General features: G+C 36.9%; 1 protein-coding gene across 1 annotated transcript in view; it reads right to left on the bottom strand.

Moving 5' to 3' along the window:
* The window catches only part of LOC140933459 (carnitine O-palmitoyltransferase 1, liver isoform-like), a 28373-nt gene extending 13807 nt beyond the window's left edge, over window positions 1-14566 (bottom strand). Inside the window, exons 1-13 of the mRNA XM_073383018.1 lie at window positions 14178-14566; window positions 10193-10336; window positions 8846-8876; window positions 8097-8198; window positions 7920-7994; window positions 7749-7811; window positions 4833-4910; window positions 4105-4209; window positions 3285-3369; window positions 2434-2548; window positions 1952-2032; window positions 1214-1289; window positions 147-194 (exon numbers count right to left, since the gene is read on the bottom strand). Coding sequence (XP_073239119.1) covers window positions 147-194; window positions 1214-1289; window positions 1952-2032; window positions 2434-2548; window positions 3285-3369; window positions 4105-4209; window positions 4833-4910; window positions 7749-7811; window positions 7920-7994; window positions 8097-8198; window positions 8846-8876; window positions 10193-10336; window positions 14178-14455 — 1281 coding nt within the window. The 5' untranslated portion in view covers window positions 14456-14566. The remainder of the gene's footprint in view (window positions 1-146; window positions 195-1213; window positions 1290-1951; window positions 2033-2433; window positions 2549-3284; window positions 3370-4104; window positions 4210-4832; window positions 4911-7748; window positions 7812-7919; window positions 7995-8096; window positions 8199-8845; window positions 8877-10192; window positions 10337-14177) is intronic.
* Window positions 14567-16046: the final 1480 nt, after the last annotated feature.

Raw genomic sequence — 16046 nt, 5'->3', positions numbered from 1 at the left:
ACAAAAAAGATGAACAGGCTGAACACTTCTCAAAAATACCAATTTTAATGTGAGACCCACTACTACAAACTAAGGACAGTGGAATTCAATCTTTTTCCAAATTCATATGGACGATAATATAGATTGCTTATTGTTTACTACATTACCTCGCCATAATTCATCTCCAAGTCCTCCAAATTGAGGAAAAATGCAGCCTGAAAAGGCAGAAAAAATTTTTTGTCAAAAACCATTAACCAAATATACTTCTCTTTTTCTCATGAACACAACTTTAACTACCATGCAAAGCCCTAAATAGATGATGTCTATAGCAGGGTCGCTCATGCTGGTTTATGCCCAATACACGTGTTAAAAACATAAATTTTCTTTTTAGGTAATTCCCTTGAAAAGGATGTACTATCCAGATTCTTTTCAAACTTGGCACAAATGTCAGCCACATATAGGACATTCAAAAACTGCAATGAAAATATGGGGTCACCGTGCTTGTTTTGGCCCAGTGTGTGCCCATAATTCTGAGTGTTTTTTCCCAGTTACGTGCCAAATGCTCAAAACTTGACCAACTAATAAAAATTCTTATCATATAGGAAAAATTACGAAATTTACTAAAACCTAGAGCCTAATTTTTTCAATTAAGTGACTTCAAATTAATTACCTGATCTTGAAAAAATGTAGAGAAATGGACAGTTTTAACATTATCTCATACTTCCCTGTGTCATTCACATCTAAAAAAATTTAACTTCTACTTTCCAGATTTTTTCTCCTTAATGCATGTTTTTGTGAAGCCATAATGCACAAAAACCACAAAAAAAAAAGGGGGGATCATCATCCTCATTTCATCACAAAAGGACAACAAAGGGACAACTTCGGCTTCAAATGATCATTTTGGGTGAGGGGACTGAGTTTCAAGACAAACACCTTTTTAGCCAGTTAGAGTCATCAAAATCGCTATTAAAAGCATTTGGACAACAAAAGGGACCTTAGTTACCTCTTTTTTGGCAACCAGTGAAAATCATTACCACCTTTAAAGTCGCACTGTTCTGCTCACTAATTGATGTGCAGTGCATAACAAGGGAATTAACTTAATTCCAATTCATCAAAAAAAAAAAACCTGTTAAGAAGAAATCAAAATTTATAGCGGGAATCGATCGTGAAGGTGATTCTCTCCAGAAAAATTATTACTAAATTTTATTCCTGATATGAGGAAGAATTAACTTACCTGTTCAATACAATCCAAAGACTGCTTATTCACACCCCTACTGAAGTAGGTGCTCCTGGTCTCTGCCCAAAGGTTTCTGAGTTCAAAACCATTGTAATTAATATGACTACAATTACATTTGCAAGGGTCAGGTTTATAATATAACATACCAGGAAAATTATATCAAGACGTTTTGAAGACAGTTCCATGAAAATGGCACTTCATTTTTCACGACTGATAAATAAATAGTTAATCATGATAAAATATTGAAGAAGAAATTTCGTTTTAATCACTACATTATCACAATATTATTGTTGGCCACAGATTCAAAAGTTCAAACAAAAGACTTGAGCAATACGTGATGTGAAAATTTATGTTGTACTCCTAGTTTTGAGAATAATACTTTTCAAAAAGTACATTCACTTGCAGACTCTGGTTAGGAAAACTAAAGGGTGCAGTATGGCAGAGCAGTTAGTATGCTGGAAGTCCCGAGTTAAGTCCTGCCCCATCAACTAAAGGCTAGATTTGTTCCTGGGTAATCCTTAGTTTAAATCCTCAGCAATGGTTGTAAAAGAGCCCACTGGTTCGTCTCCTACCAGTTGGGATTCTTAGTAGTGTTAATAATGTTCCATCAGAACTACTTGTTTCATTACTGCTGAAAAGACACATAAGGGGAGAGGATAATCAAGTACTGCATTTATTAACATTATTATTATTATTATTATTATCATTATCATTATCATTATTAAAAATGCCAACCTGTCAGCGCTGGTCAGAGCTGGTAGAAGTTCCTCTCCTGGGACAGGCTTTGATTCATCCTCAAGAATTTTGACAATTTGTCTTAATGGAATGAAATAAAAGCATGTTCAAACATTGATGGCAAAAAAAAAACTGTAAAAACGTATTTAAACCCACAAACCAATCATGGTCATCATCATCCTTACACCGTTGTCATTACCATCAAGCATCATAGCAGGCAGCTGAAAATGTTACACCAAATAAGAGGTACTATATAAATTTAACCCTTTAAACCCTAAGATCAAAATCTGAAATCTCATTTGTTGCCCCTACTCATTTCCTATAGAAGAAGTGGGGAGAAGTTGATAAAATATCAAGCAAATTCATCTTGTGTGATCATGTCCACAAGTCTCATGACCACTCTGTTTTACAAAGCGTTGATATTACAAGGAGAAATTTGATGCTGATCACTCTTAGGGCTTAAAGGGTTAAATAAACCATACCTCTCAAGATCAGCAGGCTTCAACAGCACTCCACGATGATAGCCATGGAGTCTGAAAAATCTTCCACGGTGGTAGACGACAGCATGGTTCGAGGAACCATGGTGATGGATGTGATCTAAAGGGATGACACAGAGCAAACAAGGAAAAAAACAAAACACAAACAAAGAATAAAACAATAGATTACAGACTAGAATGTCTCCAGAATAACCATAAATTAAATTCCCTCACTTGTCAGGCACATAATTAAATTAAATGAAATGTTTATTCCCTAAGCGTAGAATTTGAAGGACTATTTTATTATGTGATCTTCAACGTGCACAATCCAGACTCATATTTCTTGCAGGTACAATCAAAGTTTTCTATACAAGCCAAAATCTGTGGCAAAAGCTTTTCTGGCATTCCAAGTTATTGGTATTTGAGGGAGTTGTAGACTATCAGATCAACCAGAGCTGATTTTGTAGCCTTACAACAGCCACTTCGCAGCTTTTGAAGGTCAGAAACTGCAATGCAAAACTGCAGCCCAGAGCCTTGATGGCTGCACCGCCCTTTAGATCCCACTGAAACTTGCGTTAGGCTACTGTTTGGCCTCTTAAATCCTGCTAAATACGGTAATTTAGCAGTAAAGCTTTGTTATTGAAGCACTACTGTGGTGCGGTATGGCACTTTTGTACAGGAGGCCGCACAAGACTTTTGCAATCAACTGTATGTTTTTTTTGGCCGTACATTTAATTTTATTCAGTTACATTCAACTGATTTTATTATGAACCAAAACAAGTCCAAACAAACAGCATGAATGACATTAATTCCTCTTCCAGAAACCAATTCAAGTTTTCAATGTTATTCAATGTTACCTTGGGTTTTAAGTGGTATCCTTGTTGTGCTGAATGTTTTCCTGAATTGTTCTGAACAAAGTGGAATGATACCCATGGCAAATTGCTGCAAAATGGATGGAAACAAAACTACTAGTATCAATGCTTACTATGATAAAATACAGGAAAATACGAGTATGAAAGCGGTGTTATCCCTTTAAGTGCCAATAGTGACCAACATCAATTTTCTCCTAACAATATCCATACATTGTCAATAGATAAAGTTATGAGAATTAATAATTTCTCTTTTCATTTACGCCTGGTTAGCTCAGTTGGGAGATGCCAAAATCTCATTGGTTCCTACCTATCAACTCATAGTACCGTCAACCTTATTGGCCCCTGCAACAAACATCCGAACATACAAAGACATAAAGATACACGGCGTGCAAAGAAAGTCATGTCCGACAGCCCGGGGCTAGAGGATTTTGCTTTTGGGCTAGTGAATTCTGTTCTTAACTTGTGCGACGGACAAGTGGATTTTTTGGGGAAATTCAAATTACAGAAGGATGGTTATCAATCCTGCTAATCAAAAAAGGGTTTTGGGGCTAGTTGAAATGACTTGTGGGCTAGTACATGCTAGCTACAGCTTGCCCGAATGGCAGGCTGTAAAACTGACTTTCTTTGCACCCTGATACATTTGCTCAATTCCAAACCACTGACATATGAGTTATTTTTTTCGAAATAGCTCAATAATGGTATTGTTGTTTGCTTTGTCATGATTGCAATTACACTGTAACAGATTGAAATTCATGTTAAAAAACAGATATTAACTTATCAGGTGTGCCTTATCATAACCACCTACAGGTTCAAGCTTTTCCTTTAAAATCTGTTTCCTATACAGGAACAGGGCATGGATAATGTTTGCTGCCCTAGCACTTTGAATTGGTGATGGGACGTGAACAGCATCCTGACAAAAAAAACACAACACAACACAGCAATAAATTATTTTGAATGTTTAAATAATGAAGGAATGCATGGAATAAAGCCCTAAAGGACTCCTGATTGAATGACAGAAGTCTTAGTTGCCTAGAATATGAAAATTTTTTATTCTGTCAACTGAAGAACACATTAAGTCACGAACCTCTTCAAAAAAAAATTAGCACTGAACAAAATGCCTGCATGCCTGTCCATTTCTCAGGGTCACTACTGTTATTGTACCTGACTGCAGTGCATCTCACTGGCATGCTTTACCTTTTAAAAGCTGTTCTCTGGAAATCCACACTTGTTTACTAATGTGTCTAAAGTCACATGTTCCTTAATTTACTTCATACAATCATGCAGTTCCTTAATCTGCATCACAGCTCCTTTGTTTCAGAGAGCTTTCTAAGTATGAGAAGACTACAACACGTTGAAAGCCAAAATGGCAGAAAATTTGAATTTTTCAAAAAATTCTTAAAAAATCATGTTGTGCTCAAGAGCAAAATTCTTTTGCAGAGGTATTTTTAGTAATGTGTATATTCTATGTTATGGGTACATGTATCAAAGGTACAGACAAGAAAATATGTATCAGTTTGTGTAGTAAATACTTACCACACCATAGTAGTTACTGTTAATCATCAGTGGCTCCCTGGACTGAAGATACACATACTGCTGCCACCAATCACTTATCTACAAAACAATATGGTTAATACTATGAAATATCACTATTTTTTAATGTTAACTGGAAAATATGCTTCTAGTGTAACAAAATACTGCAGTGACTGCTTCTTCATACAAAAAAAAATTAGCAGACGTTATTACGTTTGCTGTTATTCCAGTAATTTTATCCCCGATCTACTAATATGAATGTGCACACAGTTATGTACATGTACGTGTAAATAGCAACTGGTAATCAAATAATCACAAAAACTACAAATTTAATTACTTTATTGAGCTATTTTGAAAAAATAGCTCATATGTCAGTGGTGTGAGCGTATGTATCTTTGTGGCTTTGTAACTTTGTATGTTCGGATGTTTGTTGCAAGAGCCAATAAGGTTGAAGGTACTATTAGTTGATGCTTAGGAACCAATGAGATCTTGGCATCTATTTAAACATGGCATTGGTAAAGGTCGAACAAGGGCACTTTGAGACCGCCATCTTGATCCTTCACAATTTTTTCGTCTTTTATTACGGGTACAGGTGTTTGGAAGCATTACATAAAATATCTTCATGATTCAAACGCTGTGAACAATGATGCAGCTGTTTAAGGGTTCATATTTAAGTGTGGATGCTGCTTCGAGGCATTTCTGACCTAATTCGGCTATCGGTACAACGCACGTCAATATGAGTTCTGTTTCACCTGCTACAACTAGGTAGAGTATGAAAGATCATATATTTTCAAATCTCTTCCAGTCAAGCAATAATTGACATTTAGATATAGACTTTAATTCGAAAGTATGCGCCCTATTAAATGTGGTTTTAGAAATTTAAGGCGCAGCCTATTTTTTTGAAAGCTGTATCGATTATTGTTAATCCTGTAAACAAGCTTTAAAAATATTATTCTCTCGCTTACAAAGTTCAACCGACCTTTTTCGTTCTATTTAGTAAAGATGCGTAACTTCAGTAGAAACAGTAGCGTTAGGGAATAAAATTGGAAGAAGCTAGTTGACACAATAATTAGATACTGTTATATTGAGTGGAGCAACATGATATAAGTAGAAATATATTTCAGCAGTTTGATAATTTTCTTGGAAGTTAATAAATGTTAAGCTATCAACCTTGACGTTGCATGAAACATAATTTAATTGCAGATGTTGTAATAAAGCCGAGGTGATTTCTTAAAATCGTTTGAGAAAATTTTGTAGTAAAACAATTTGCCTTTTTTTTTTTACGTACGAATTGTGAAAGGGCCAAAGACCAACATCTTCACATGCAAATTGTGTGCATGAGTTATTTTTATAATTCTGTTTACTAGATTACTGTGTGATAACTCGAATTCCCTCACGTACGAACCACGAAAGGGGGCAAAGTCCAACACTTTCACGTGCCAGCTGTGTGACTGTACATCTCATGCAGATTGGCTTTTCACAATAATAATAGTAACTTGGACGTATGAAGACCTGTTTCGTTTTGTAACCAATGACTTAAAAAAGGCTCTTGTCTTTTAAGACGTAATGGCTTTTAAAACATGACGAAATAAGTTGTCGGGGTTAAAGACTGTTTCACAAATGTTAATAAATGTTAGGTTATCAACCTTGACGTTGCATGAAACATAATTTAATTGCAGATGTTATGATGAAGCGGAGGTGATTTCTTAAAATCGTTTGAGAAAATTTTGTAGTAAACAATTTGCCCTTTTTTTACGTAGGAATTGTAAAAGGGCCAAAGACCAACATCTTCACGTGCAAATTGTGTGCGTGAGTTATTTTTATAAATCTGTTTACTAGTTTACTGAAAGATAACTCGAATTCCCTCACGTACGAACGACGAAAGGGGGCAAAGTCCAACACTTTCACGTGCCAGCTGTGTGACTATACATCTCATGCAGATTGGCTTTCACAATGATAAATAGTAACTTGGACGTATGAAGACCTGTTTCGTTTTGTAACCAATGCCTTAAAAAAGGCTCTTGTCTTTTGAGAAGCAATAGCCTTTAAAACATAAAGAAATAATTTGTCGGAGTTAAAGACTGTTTCACTGAGTAGAATCGCACGTGAAAACCTCGTGAATTATGATGATGCAACCATCTACCACAATGATAAAAATCCTGGTATTTCGTAACTATTCAGTATTCGAAGAGTCACATTTTGGCTTAAGAAACTCCGAGGAAACCTTAGAGTTTTCCTTCTAATCAACGTTTGGTGAGTAGAAATTTATTTCACTTTAACGATTTGTTTAACTTGCATGATGTAACAGGGAAAGACAGAGGAAAGTGAATATATAGCTTGAGGAACGACTCAGCTGAGCGTTTCGCGTTTTCATTTATGTACCGCAATACGCAATTTCGCATGAAAACCCAATCTACATTTAGGATGAAAGAAGTAGATTCATCACTCTTGGTAAGGTTACACCGAAGCATTAAAGTTACACTGAAGCATTCAAAATAGCTCATGCACGTTTAACGTGCCTATGTTTTCCATAAGACACACTTTGTTAAGCAACTGTATATGTCAGCTAGGTGGGAATTCTTTATGATCATGGTCTTCTTGGTGCTTGTACTTGGAATCATTTTGGTAGTTTTGATGTTCGAGTCACATAAAAAATGACTACAGTGAAATATAAGTCCTGCTTTGCCAGGTGTTGCTCAAAAATTTAGCTTCACACAATGTAATATAATGGCAGACTCAACAAAAGAAACAACTACTTGCTTGCCCAAAAAAAGCCAACCAGATAAACTTGCGGCTACTAGACATACCAAAATCAAGAAATTATGATAGCTATCCATGGCAAAATAACAATACAAAATGTCACTTGGACAAAGGCAAGAAAGAATAATATTTAAAGCGGACACCAGCATTACAACTTACATAGTTTGTGGACCACCATGACTTCCAAACTAAGTACCGTTGTAATCTTTTTCCAAGCCCATTCTAAAACAAAATAATGATCAGAACAAATTTAAGTGTAAAACACTTGCAACTTAACAGTTCATATTAAATGCACAGTTACAAATTGTATTGTTTATGTAAGTCCCAAACCTTAAAATCCTCAGCTAGTTTTTCCATCTCTTTAAAACGTTCTTCACAAAGGACAGGTCTGACTGATTCTAAATACTGAAAACACACAAAATGTGTCGGTAATTAAAAGTTTTAAAAGGGCAGGAGTTAATTTAAGCATACTCCATTTGGCAAAAAGGACTTTTATTAATACTCTACCCTTTTCATCGTAGCATCCAGATCTGGAACAGGCAGATACGGTAAAGACTTTTCATAGCTGTAAAGAGTTGGATTTTTGCCACCTAGGAGTTTCACAAGGCCCTGCAATCAAAACATCAACAAAACCAATACATATATTTTATATATAAGGTATAAATTAATAGTACAGCAATAACCACGGCAAATAGAATATTAGTGAAACTGAAAATAATACAGGAATGTGATGTAAAGGCTTCCATGAAAAAGGGAAGAAATTTTTTGATTTTTAATTTTTGTTTTAAAAGGCAGATTTCAGCAAACTCCCTACATATATTTGTCTCATAGAAGAATTCTACATGAGAATAATGCAAAGACAAAAAGAAATGTACGAATGTCAACTAAAAGCTTTTCCTGATGCCCAAAGGCAGAAGTAAACTGCTAGAGGGCACCTGCTATTCCTGGAGCAAACTAGCACTGCACTACTACATAAAAACTTACATACAGTGTAGTTCTACCAGTGTGTATAAAAGAGTTTTGTTCAGGCTGTTGACAACAACTGGATCAGACCAGATCAGTTTAAAGCTGACAACCCTATCCCCAACCTTCCTTCAATAATTGGTACATGTAAGTTTCAGGGATTGGTCTGATCTGGTCCAATTCCTGGTTTGTTGACAGCTTTCCTTTCAAAGGTTTCAATAATTCCAATAAAATGCTTTGAATAGTCTCTTAGAAGCTTTAAAGAGTATGAAACTGATGAATGATAGACATACCAGTACGCATTTTGTTTTTGCTGACAGCTTTCTAAAACAGATTCAAAAGATAAGAGTTTTTATAAGTTGAAACAACTCTTTATTAGTTCATGTTTTGTGAGGAAAACATCACTCATTTTCTGAAGAACAAATATGGAACATCCATAGATTGTTACAGATGTACTCTCAGAATAACATATCCGAAACAACAACGACAACATGTCTTGATTATTAAACTTTAAAATAATTATTATTGAGCCCATATCATTTTATATTAGAAAATATGAAGGTAGCATGGTTGAGTGGTCAGACCACTACAGTGGCAAACAGTGGAGAGCCCTAGCAACGACGATGGCAACCGGAACGAGAAGGGCAAAGAAGCAATAGGTTTAGATTGGCAAAACATCAACTTTGCTCATGCATCACGCTTTTTGCTACATTTCTTTGCCGTTACTGCATGACTACAATGTGAAACTTCCCAATTTCATGTTTTATGGAGGACATGAACACAAGACATCAATTTTCTTTTTCTTTTTATGAACTTAGATACAGTCCATTATAATAAATTCAACTCCTGCAAAAATTGCCAACATTTGACAAATTAAAAGAGTTGGAATAAGGGCGATGAAATTGGAAGCAGTGCATATTGACTTTCTGAGTGACGTTTCACTGACGTTGCTGTTGTTGTTGCTTAAGATCCGTATTTCCAAAGATTCCTAGTTTGAGTCCTCTTCTGAGCATTTAAAGCTGATTTGTTTCTCTAGCTAGTCAGTACACCAGGGTTCACTCTCTCACCAGGCTTGAAAATTGTCATCTCAGGACCCAGCAGTGTAAACAATGGAGAGCACTCTCCATCGGATAAAGCACTGAGTGGACAAGCTAATTGCATTATCCACTGGACAATTTTTTTTACCAAATAGCATTATCTATCGTTTGCATGACTGGGACTTGGTGTTCTAACAATATTATAAAGTGAAAGTTGCGACACAATTATTAACATGATTAATTTTGTCACAGAACTTCATAAGTATGTTTGACTCATAGTCTGATAAGACTGAAACAGACCCGGCAGGATTAGCTCATTCAGTAGAGTGCTTGAGTGAAGAGCGGAAGGTCGCAGGTTCAATTCCTGGGGCCAGACCAATACTCAGGGCCTTAAAATAACTGAGAAATGAAGGTACTCCCTTTGCACTGCAAGTGGCTAGACCTTCGTGTGGCTCAGACGACCACGTAAAATGGTGGTCCCGTTTCCAGTTGGAGACATAAAAAAATAGTGTCCCCAATAGGTAACTCTCATGCTAAATACCTTAACACTCAAATAAAGGTGCATTTTTTTTAAAGTCTAATCAGGAACTGAATTTTACATACCCTCTTGGCTCATACAAAAATGCTTTATACTGAAGCAAGTTTCTCAAGATGAACTGCTGAATGTGGCCTATTAACATCCATAGAATTGTTGCACACACCAAGACCGCAACTGCTATAACTGTTTTGGGGTCTAAACTGCGGCTCCTTCAAAAAATGTAAAAAAAGAAGATGATTGCATCAAATTTAATTAATATGACGATGAAACATCTCTCGAGAGTTTTTTGTAATTCTGCATTCAAGGCAAGGGACTGGTTTCCAGTTTCCATAGCATGAAATAACTAGGAGTATTTTTCCCTTCTGGATGGGAGCTAGTCCATCACATAACCTCAAGCGAGCAACTCCCATACTAGGCCTACATGTACATATGTATGTCACAGCATAATCACAGACCGGTTAATTTTTAGACACATTTTGGAGCACTTTTTCCAGCAAAAATGGAACCTCCAGCCTCCGTCTATGAGTGCGTCTTAAGTATAAGATATTAAAAAGAAAAACAGAATGTCTTTAAACGGTCAAAAATATCCGTTTTAGGTCTGTAAGTTTTGCTGACTGGTTTGTGTGACTTAAAAGATATTCTAAATTCCTGCTAAAATTTTTCTAAAAATAAACTGGTTGGTGAAAATGCTGTGACACAAGTACATGGAAGTTGCTCTCTCCAGGTCATGGGCTCCTGACAGGGTTAACCCTGTAGCAGTAAGTCACTGGTACCCAATAGACCACTCCTGAGTTTCAAAAACCCTCATTTTCAAAATGAGGCTGAGCGCAAAGCCTTTCTTATGATAAGTTTCACTTGCATGAGACTGAAAAATCATTTTCATGTCAATGGTTTCGCACTTAGCCTTGCTTTTAAACAGAGGTCTAGATCAACTCAGAAATGGCCCATTATACACCAGGGTGAAGAGAGACATAGTGAAACAAAGTTTCTTGTCTGAGGAAACAACACGGTGGTAAGCCTTGAACAGGGACCTCCAGATCCGAAGTTTGAGGTGTTAAATGCGACCGTACACGGGAAAACGTACTTTAACGCTTATCCGTTAAACGGGCAAAACCGTTAGTCATCCCTTAGTTGCCCTTTAGAAAGTTTTCTCAAAAACGTTAGCGGCGTTAACACAACTGTTAGCTTTAAACCTCATAGCGTTAGAATGAAAAGTTTACCCGTTAGCTAAAGTTCTCTTTCTGTCAGCCATTAGCAACAGAGCGTTAAAGCGTTAGTTGTATCCGTTAGTTAAAACGGCTGGCAAAGGTGTTAGAAAAAATCACACCTTCCGTTAAATGGATAAAAGCCATACAGTTTGGTCAGAAGTTTCGCTGTACCGTAAAATTGTAAGGATTCGGCAAACGAAGCAAGCTTTTCATGACTTGAAACGGACAAGCGAGCGAAATTCTCGTTCGTAGGCATGTATCGGTAAACATCCGTGTATCCTAAATGTCGTAATGGTTGCGAAAGAGACTGTTCATCAGCGAGGGGTGTTACGAAAACTAAGACCCTCGAAAACTAAGACCTAAGACCTGTCTTAGTTTTCGAGATTACGAAAACTAAGACCCTGTAAAATCGAATCCGTCGAAATGTAAAGTCAAATTGTAAGCGGAATAGGTCTAATCTGTCAAATTATCTTCTGTCCGATCCTTTCCACCGAGTTTTTGGTCAAATTTAACAGTAAATTTAATCTCGAAAACTAAGACGGTCTTAGGTCTTAGTTTTCGTAACACCCAATCAGCGAGCGATTGTCGCAGTCGCAGGAGGGAATAAGCCGAATGATTTTACTGTACATCTTGCAAATTTGATGGTTGTTTTTCACGAAACGGACAAGCGAGCGAAATTCTCATTCATAGGCGTGTATCCTAAACAAATTGTAACGGTTTCGAAAGAGACTGATCATGAGTGAGCGATAAAGTCGCAAGAGGGAATAAGCCTAATGATTTTACTGTATGTCTAGCAAATTTGACTACTGTTTTGTGCTGTTGATTGATAAATTATGACCCCATTAATTACAGCTCCTGCACCAACACATTACGAAAATCTGGTTGAAAAAAAATTATCGTTTGTTTGTACTAGAGACCATAAGCATGACAACGTCCAAGACCCGTGGTATATCTGTGAGGTCGATTAAAATCCTGTAACTTGTTAAATAAATAGTATAAATCACTTTAAACAATCATGCATGGTTTTACGCAGGTGGGACTTTTTCCCTAATTTAGGCATCGAAATGCTTAAAAATTAATGTATTAACAAGAATATTTAAAGTCAAGAAAATAATATTATTATAAAACGCTCGTCGAACGGTAGTATAAACTTTGGACGCGGCTCGCAAGATATGAATCGATCTAAAATACTAAATTTCCATAAAGTTGTTTACAATGTATTTTATTCAAATTCAAATGCATCGCAAGTCTCTTTCCGACAGGATGTTTTGATCATTGTGCCAAGCTGAATTTTTCTCGTCTTGGCACAACATAATTTATCATTTGACATTCTCGAATATAATATTGAACATTACTATTGTCCAAGATCTTTCTTTATTTCTGACAGCAGCAACGAGTCTAGCAATTAAAGCGTTCGAATGTACAAGATCGATCTCGATCCGTTGCAAAAAAAATACAAAATAATGTTGTCGCTGAAAATGTACGGCAAGAAAGTGAGCGAGTTTGTTTATATTTGTTTACATTGCGCTCTGTGACTTTGTTTAGATGTGGTTGAGGTACCTTTTGTTTAAATAATTCAATCCGGCTATTTCCCTTTCTGACGGAGCCGTCAAATGCTCCTTGGTTGAAACACTGGACAATCGCATCTTTTTTTAGAGAAATTTAAATTTACCTATGTGGTGTTTACTAAACGTCATGTAAGATGGTTATTGTGAGATATTTGGCAGTTCGTGAAAACCTTTTTGGTACACTAGACTAGCTGCATCTACTGCTTCTCACGCTCAAGTCGTCAGATGCAACAATCAGCCACATGTAGAAAAACGATCAATGTATGCACATTTCACTCGATTAGAAGTCGAATACAGACTTATTAATAATACAGATGATAGTAATACAAAGTTTGAAAATAAAAGAGAATTGAATATTGACTTTTAAACATAAGCTTAATTTACCATTTTTAAGCTGAAGTTTACTTCTTCTTTTCGCTTCAGTTGTGGCTTTTTCATGTCTCGGTTAGTTCAACCAGCTCTTTCCAAAGTTTTGCTGTTTGAAACAGATATCCCTTCATCATACTATTAAAGTTTGAGCTTTGAAATCTTAATGTTTTCATGATTTGTATCGTTTTTCAACGACTCAGCCGCAATTTACCTGTGTTTGTTTTTGTTTTTGTCAAGAAGTTGACCCCCATTAGCTTCGCAATCAAACTCGTCCCAGGTCCGTCGGGGAATACAAAACTTGCCTATTGCATCACTTCCCCAGCAAAACCCCCAAATTTGCTGATTTTTACCCTTAAATCCAGTCCAATGACACCAAATTAAATCAATATGGCTACAAAACGTTTATAGCTAGTATGTAAGGTGACAAAAAACACTTAACGAGGAAAATTCATCGCAAGGTCGGTTTACCTCATCTGAATTGTGCTACCTGCCTGTTCACACTAACATTAGTTTATTATTTGATGCAGTACCAGTTTACGATAAAAGATAACTGTATTTTTCCAGTTTGAAAATATAAATAATAACACGAAAAAAGATGGCACTATATCAATATAACCTATTTATAATGGCCAAACGTTAAGCTTGAGCTTTCGTATTTCACAATGTTAAGAATGTGATCTCATTCTGAGCGGCACCCTGTTACCGTCGTATAAGGCTTTGTTCGTGATAAGGAAAACGAAAACTAGAACCTAAGCTAAGATACATCGTCTTAACTTCAAGAATTTAAACTTACACCTCAGTGACGATGCTACTATCATTTGCCGCTGCTCATTTACGAGTTGGTAAAAGTTCTTTATTACTAAAGAGGACAAAGTCCACTTGTATTACAAAATACTTAAGCTTACCAAGGAAGTCCGCGCTCGACTTTTCCCAAAACTCCGACTGTTGTTTCGTGTTCTGAATATCTCGCAGCGCTTAGAGCAGCCACTAGAAGGATCCACGTCGCTGGAGTTGCAGGGAAAGATCTCTTCAAAATCGCTTTCTTTGCGCCTTTCACTCGTCGTTTTGCAGACTTCACAATGGCGCGACCAACAAACTTGAGTGCATTTCTGTCAAAGTTGACGATTATTCCTTCCTCTGTAACTTGGAATTGAAACGCCACACCAAGTCTCGCTTCAGCCATAGTAGCCGGTTTCTGAAAGGTTTATTTACGTTATGCTTTTTTTTTCTACAACAGAGATCGACGAAAACCCCACCGACACGCACACCTCCAACAACACGAATGTAAATTCCACGAAAGGTTCAAAGTCCACTTGGTCTTGCACTTGCCGCGTTTGTCACGAAAAATTGTCTTAGGGTGGTCATGACATCAGCTGAACGAATGATCCTGTATATCTATTGTCTCTTTAGTAACAAAAAAAGTAAGTTGTGAACAACATCAATCAATGAATACTCTAATATCGAACTGAAATGGCAACATTTCTCTAGATATTAAACAACTTTGTTGCATCCAATACATTTCACCTCTTGTATAAAGTGAGCTTGTGTTTGTTAGTGGGGGGAGGGGGTGGGAGAGGAGAGGGGTATGCTTCATATCTAGCCCTACCCTAGCCTGCGATCCACTTCTCTTGAAGTGTAGCGGCGGGAGGGGGGTGTTGTGGACACTACTATCGTAATTTACCTAGCAGTCACCTGGTGCTGACTTACAACTCATGGAGCATTTAGTTTAACAAACGAGAAAGGGGTTAGTAACAAAAAGACCCGGGTAATCATGCAAAGCAGCATCATAATTTTAGCGTGTTTCATTTACTTTGAAGTTTGTAAACCGTTCTAGCTCTCCTGTGAAGAACCTTTCTTGTCATGTTGTTGAACGGAGCCATAGCCGCCGAAAGGACCTTCTCCTACTACGATCAGGATTTACCAGCAGAAGCGCTTGCAGATGGTGACAATTTCATTTATCATGTATGTTTTTAAATTATTTGTAACCGTGATGTTTCCCTTGGCGGAACTTCTCCTATGATCATGAAGTGTTCCTGTGATGGCTATTGAATCCACTTACCGTTGTTAATTCCTCGATGTCATATTACTACCGTGATGGAACATTTTCTTCCTTGATATCAATTTACTTCCGTGACGGAACATTTTGTTCCTTGATATCATTTTAACCCCTTTTTAACCCCATTTACACGCGCTAAAAAAATCGGCAGGGCACGTCAAATTTTTGGCACCGTGCGTCGTTTACCCGTGCCAAGACTACCTCCGGGAGGTAGTCTCGGCACTCCTAAAATTTTGAGCACTGGTGCCACATTACATTTGGGACCCATACGTTTACACGTCGAAAATTGGGAGTGCCGTGCTTTAAAATCGTCAGCACGGTGCCAAAAATTTGGCGTGTCGTGCCGATTTTTTTAGCGCGTGTAAATGGGGTTTTTATCACGATATTAGAAAATTTTCTGTCACGGTAGTAAAACTATCAAGGCGAAAAATAACAGTAGTAGGTAGATTCTATCACAGGAACATTTCATAGGACATGTTATGCCATATCAAAACATCACGTTAACAAATACTGTAATTTTGAAACAAACCGCGCGCCATATTCATGCTCTGAATAAACTGTTGTTGTTGTTGTTGTTGTTGAAATATGTGATATCAGAACTATTGCCTATCAAAACTTTAAAATTTCTGGTGGGGCTTTCCAATGCGTCAGAAACCACGTCATCAAGAAATTCCTCAGTTAAGAAACCGTAGCTCCGTGAAGATTTAAGAACCTTGAT

Source organism: Porites lutea, chromosome 4 (assembly GCF_958299795.1).
Source record: "Porites lutea chromosome 4, jaPorLute2.1, whole genome shotgun sequence".
Lineage (NCBI taxonomy): Eukaryota > Metazoa > Cnidaria > Anthozoa > Scleractinia > Poritidae > Porites > Porites lutea.
This window is presented reverse-complemented; position numbering and strand designations above follow the sequence as displayed.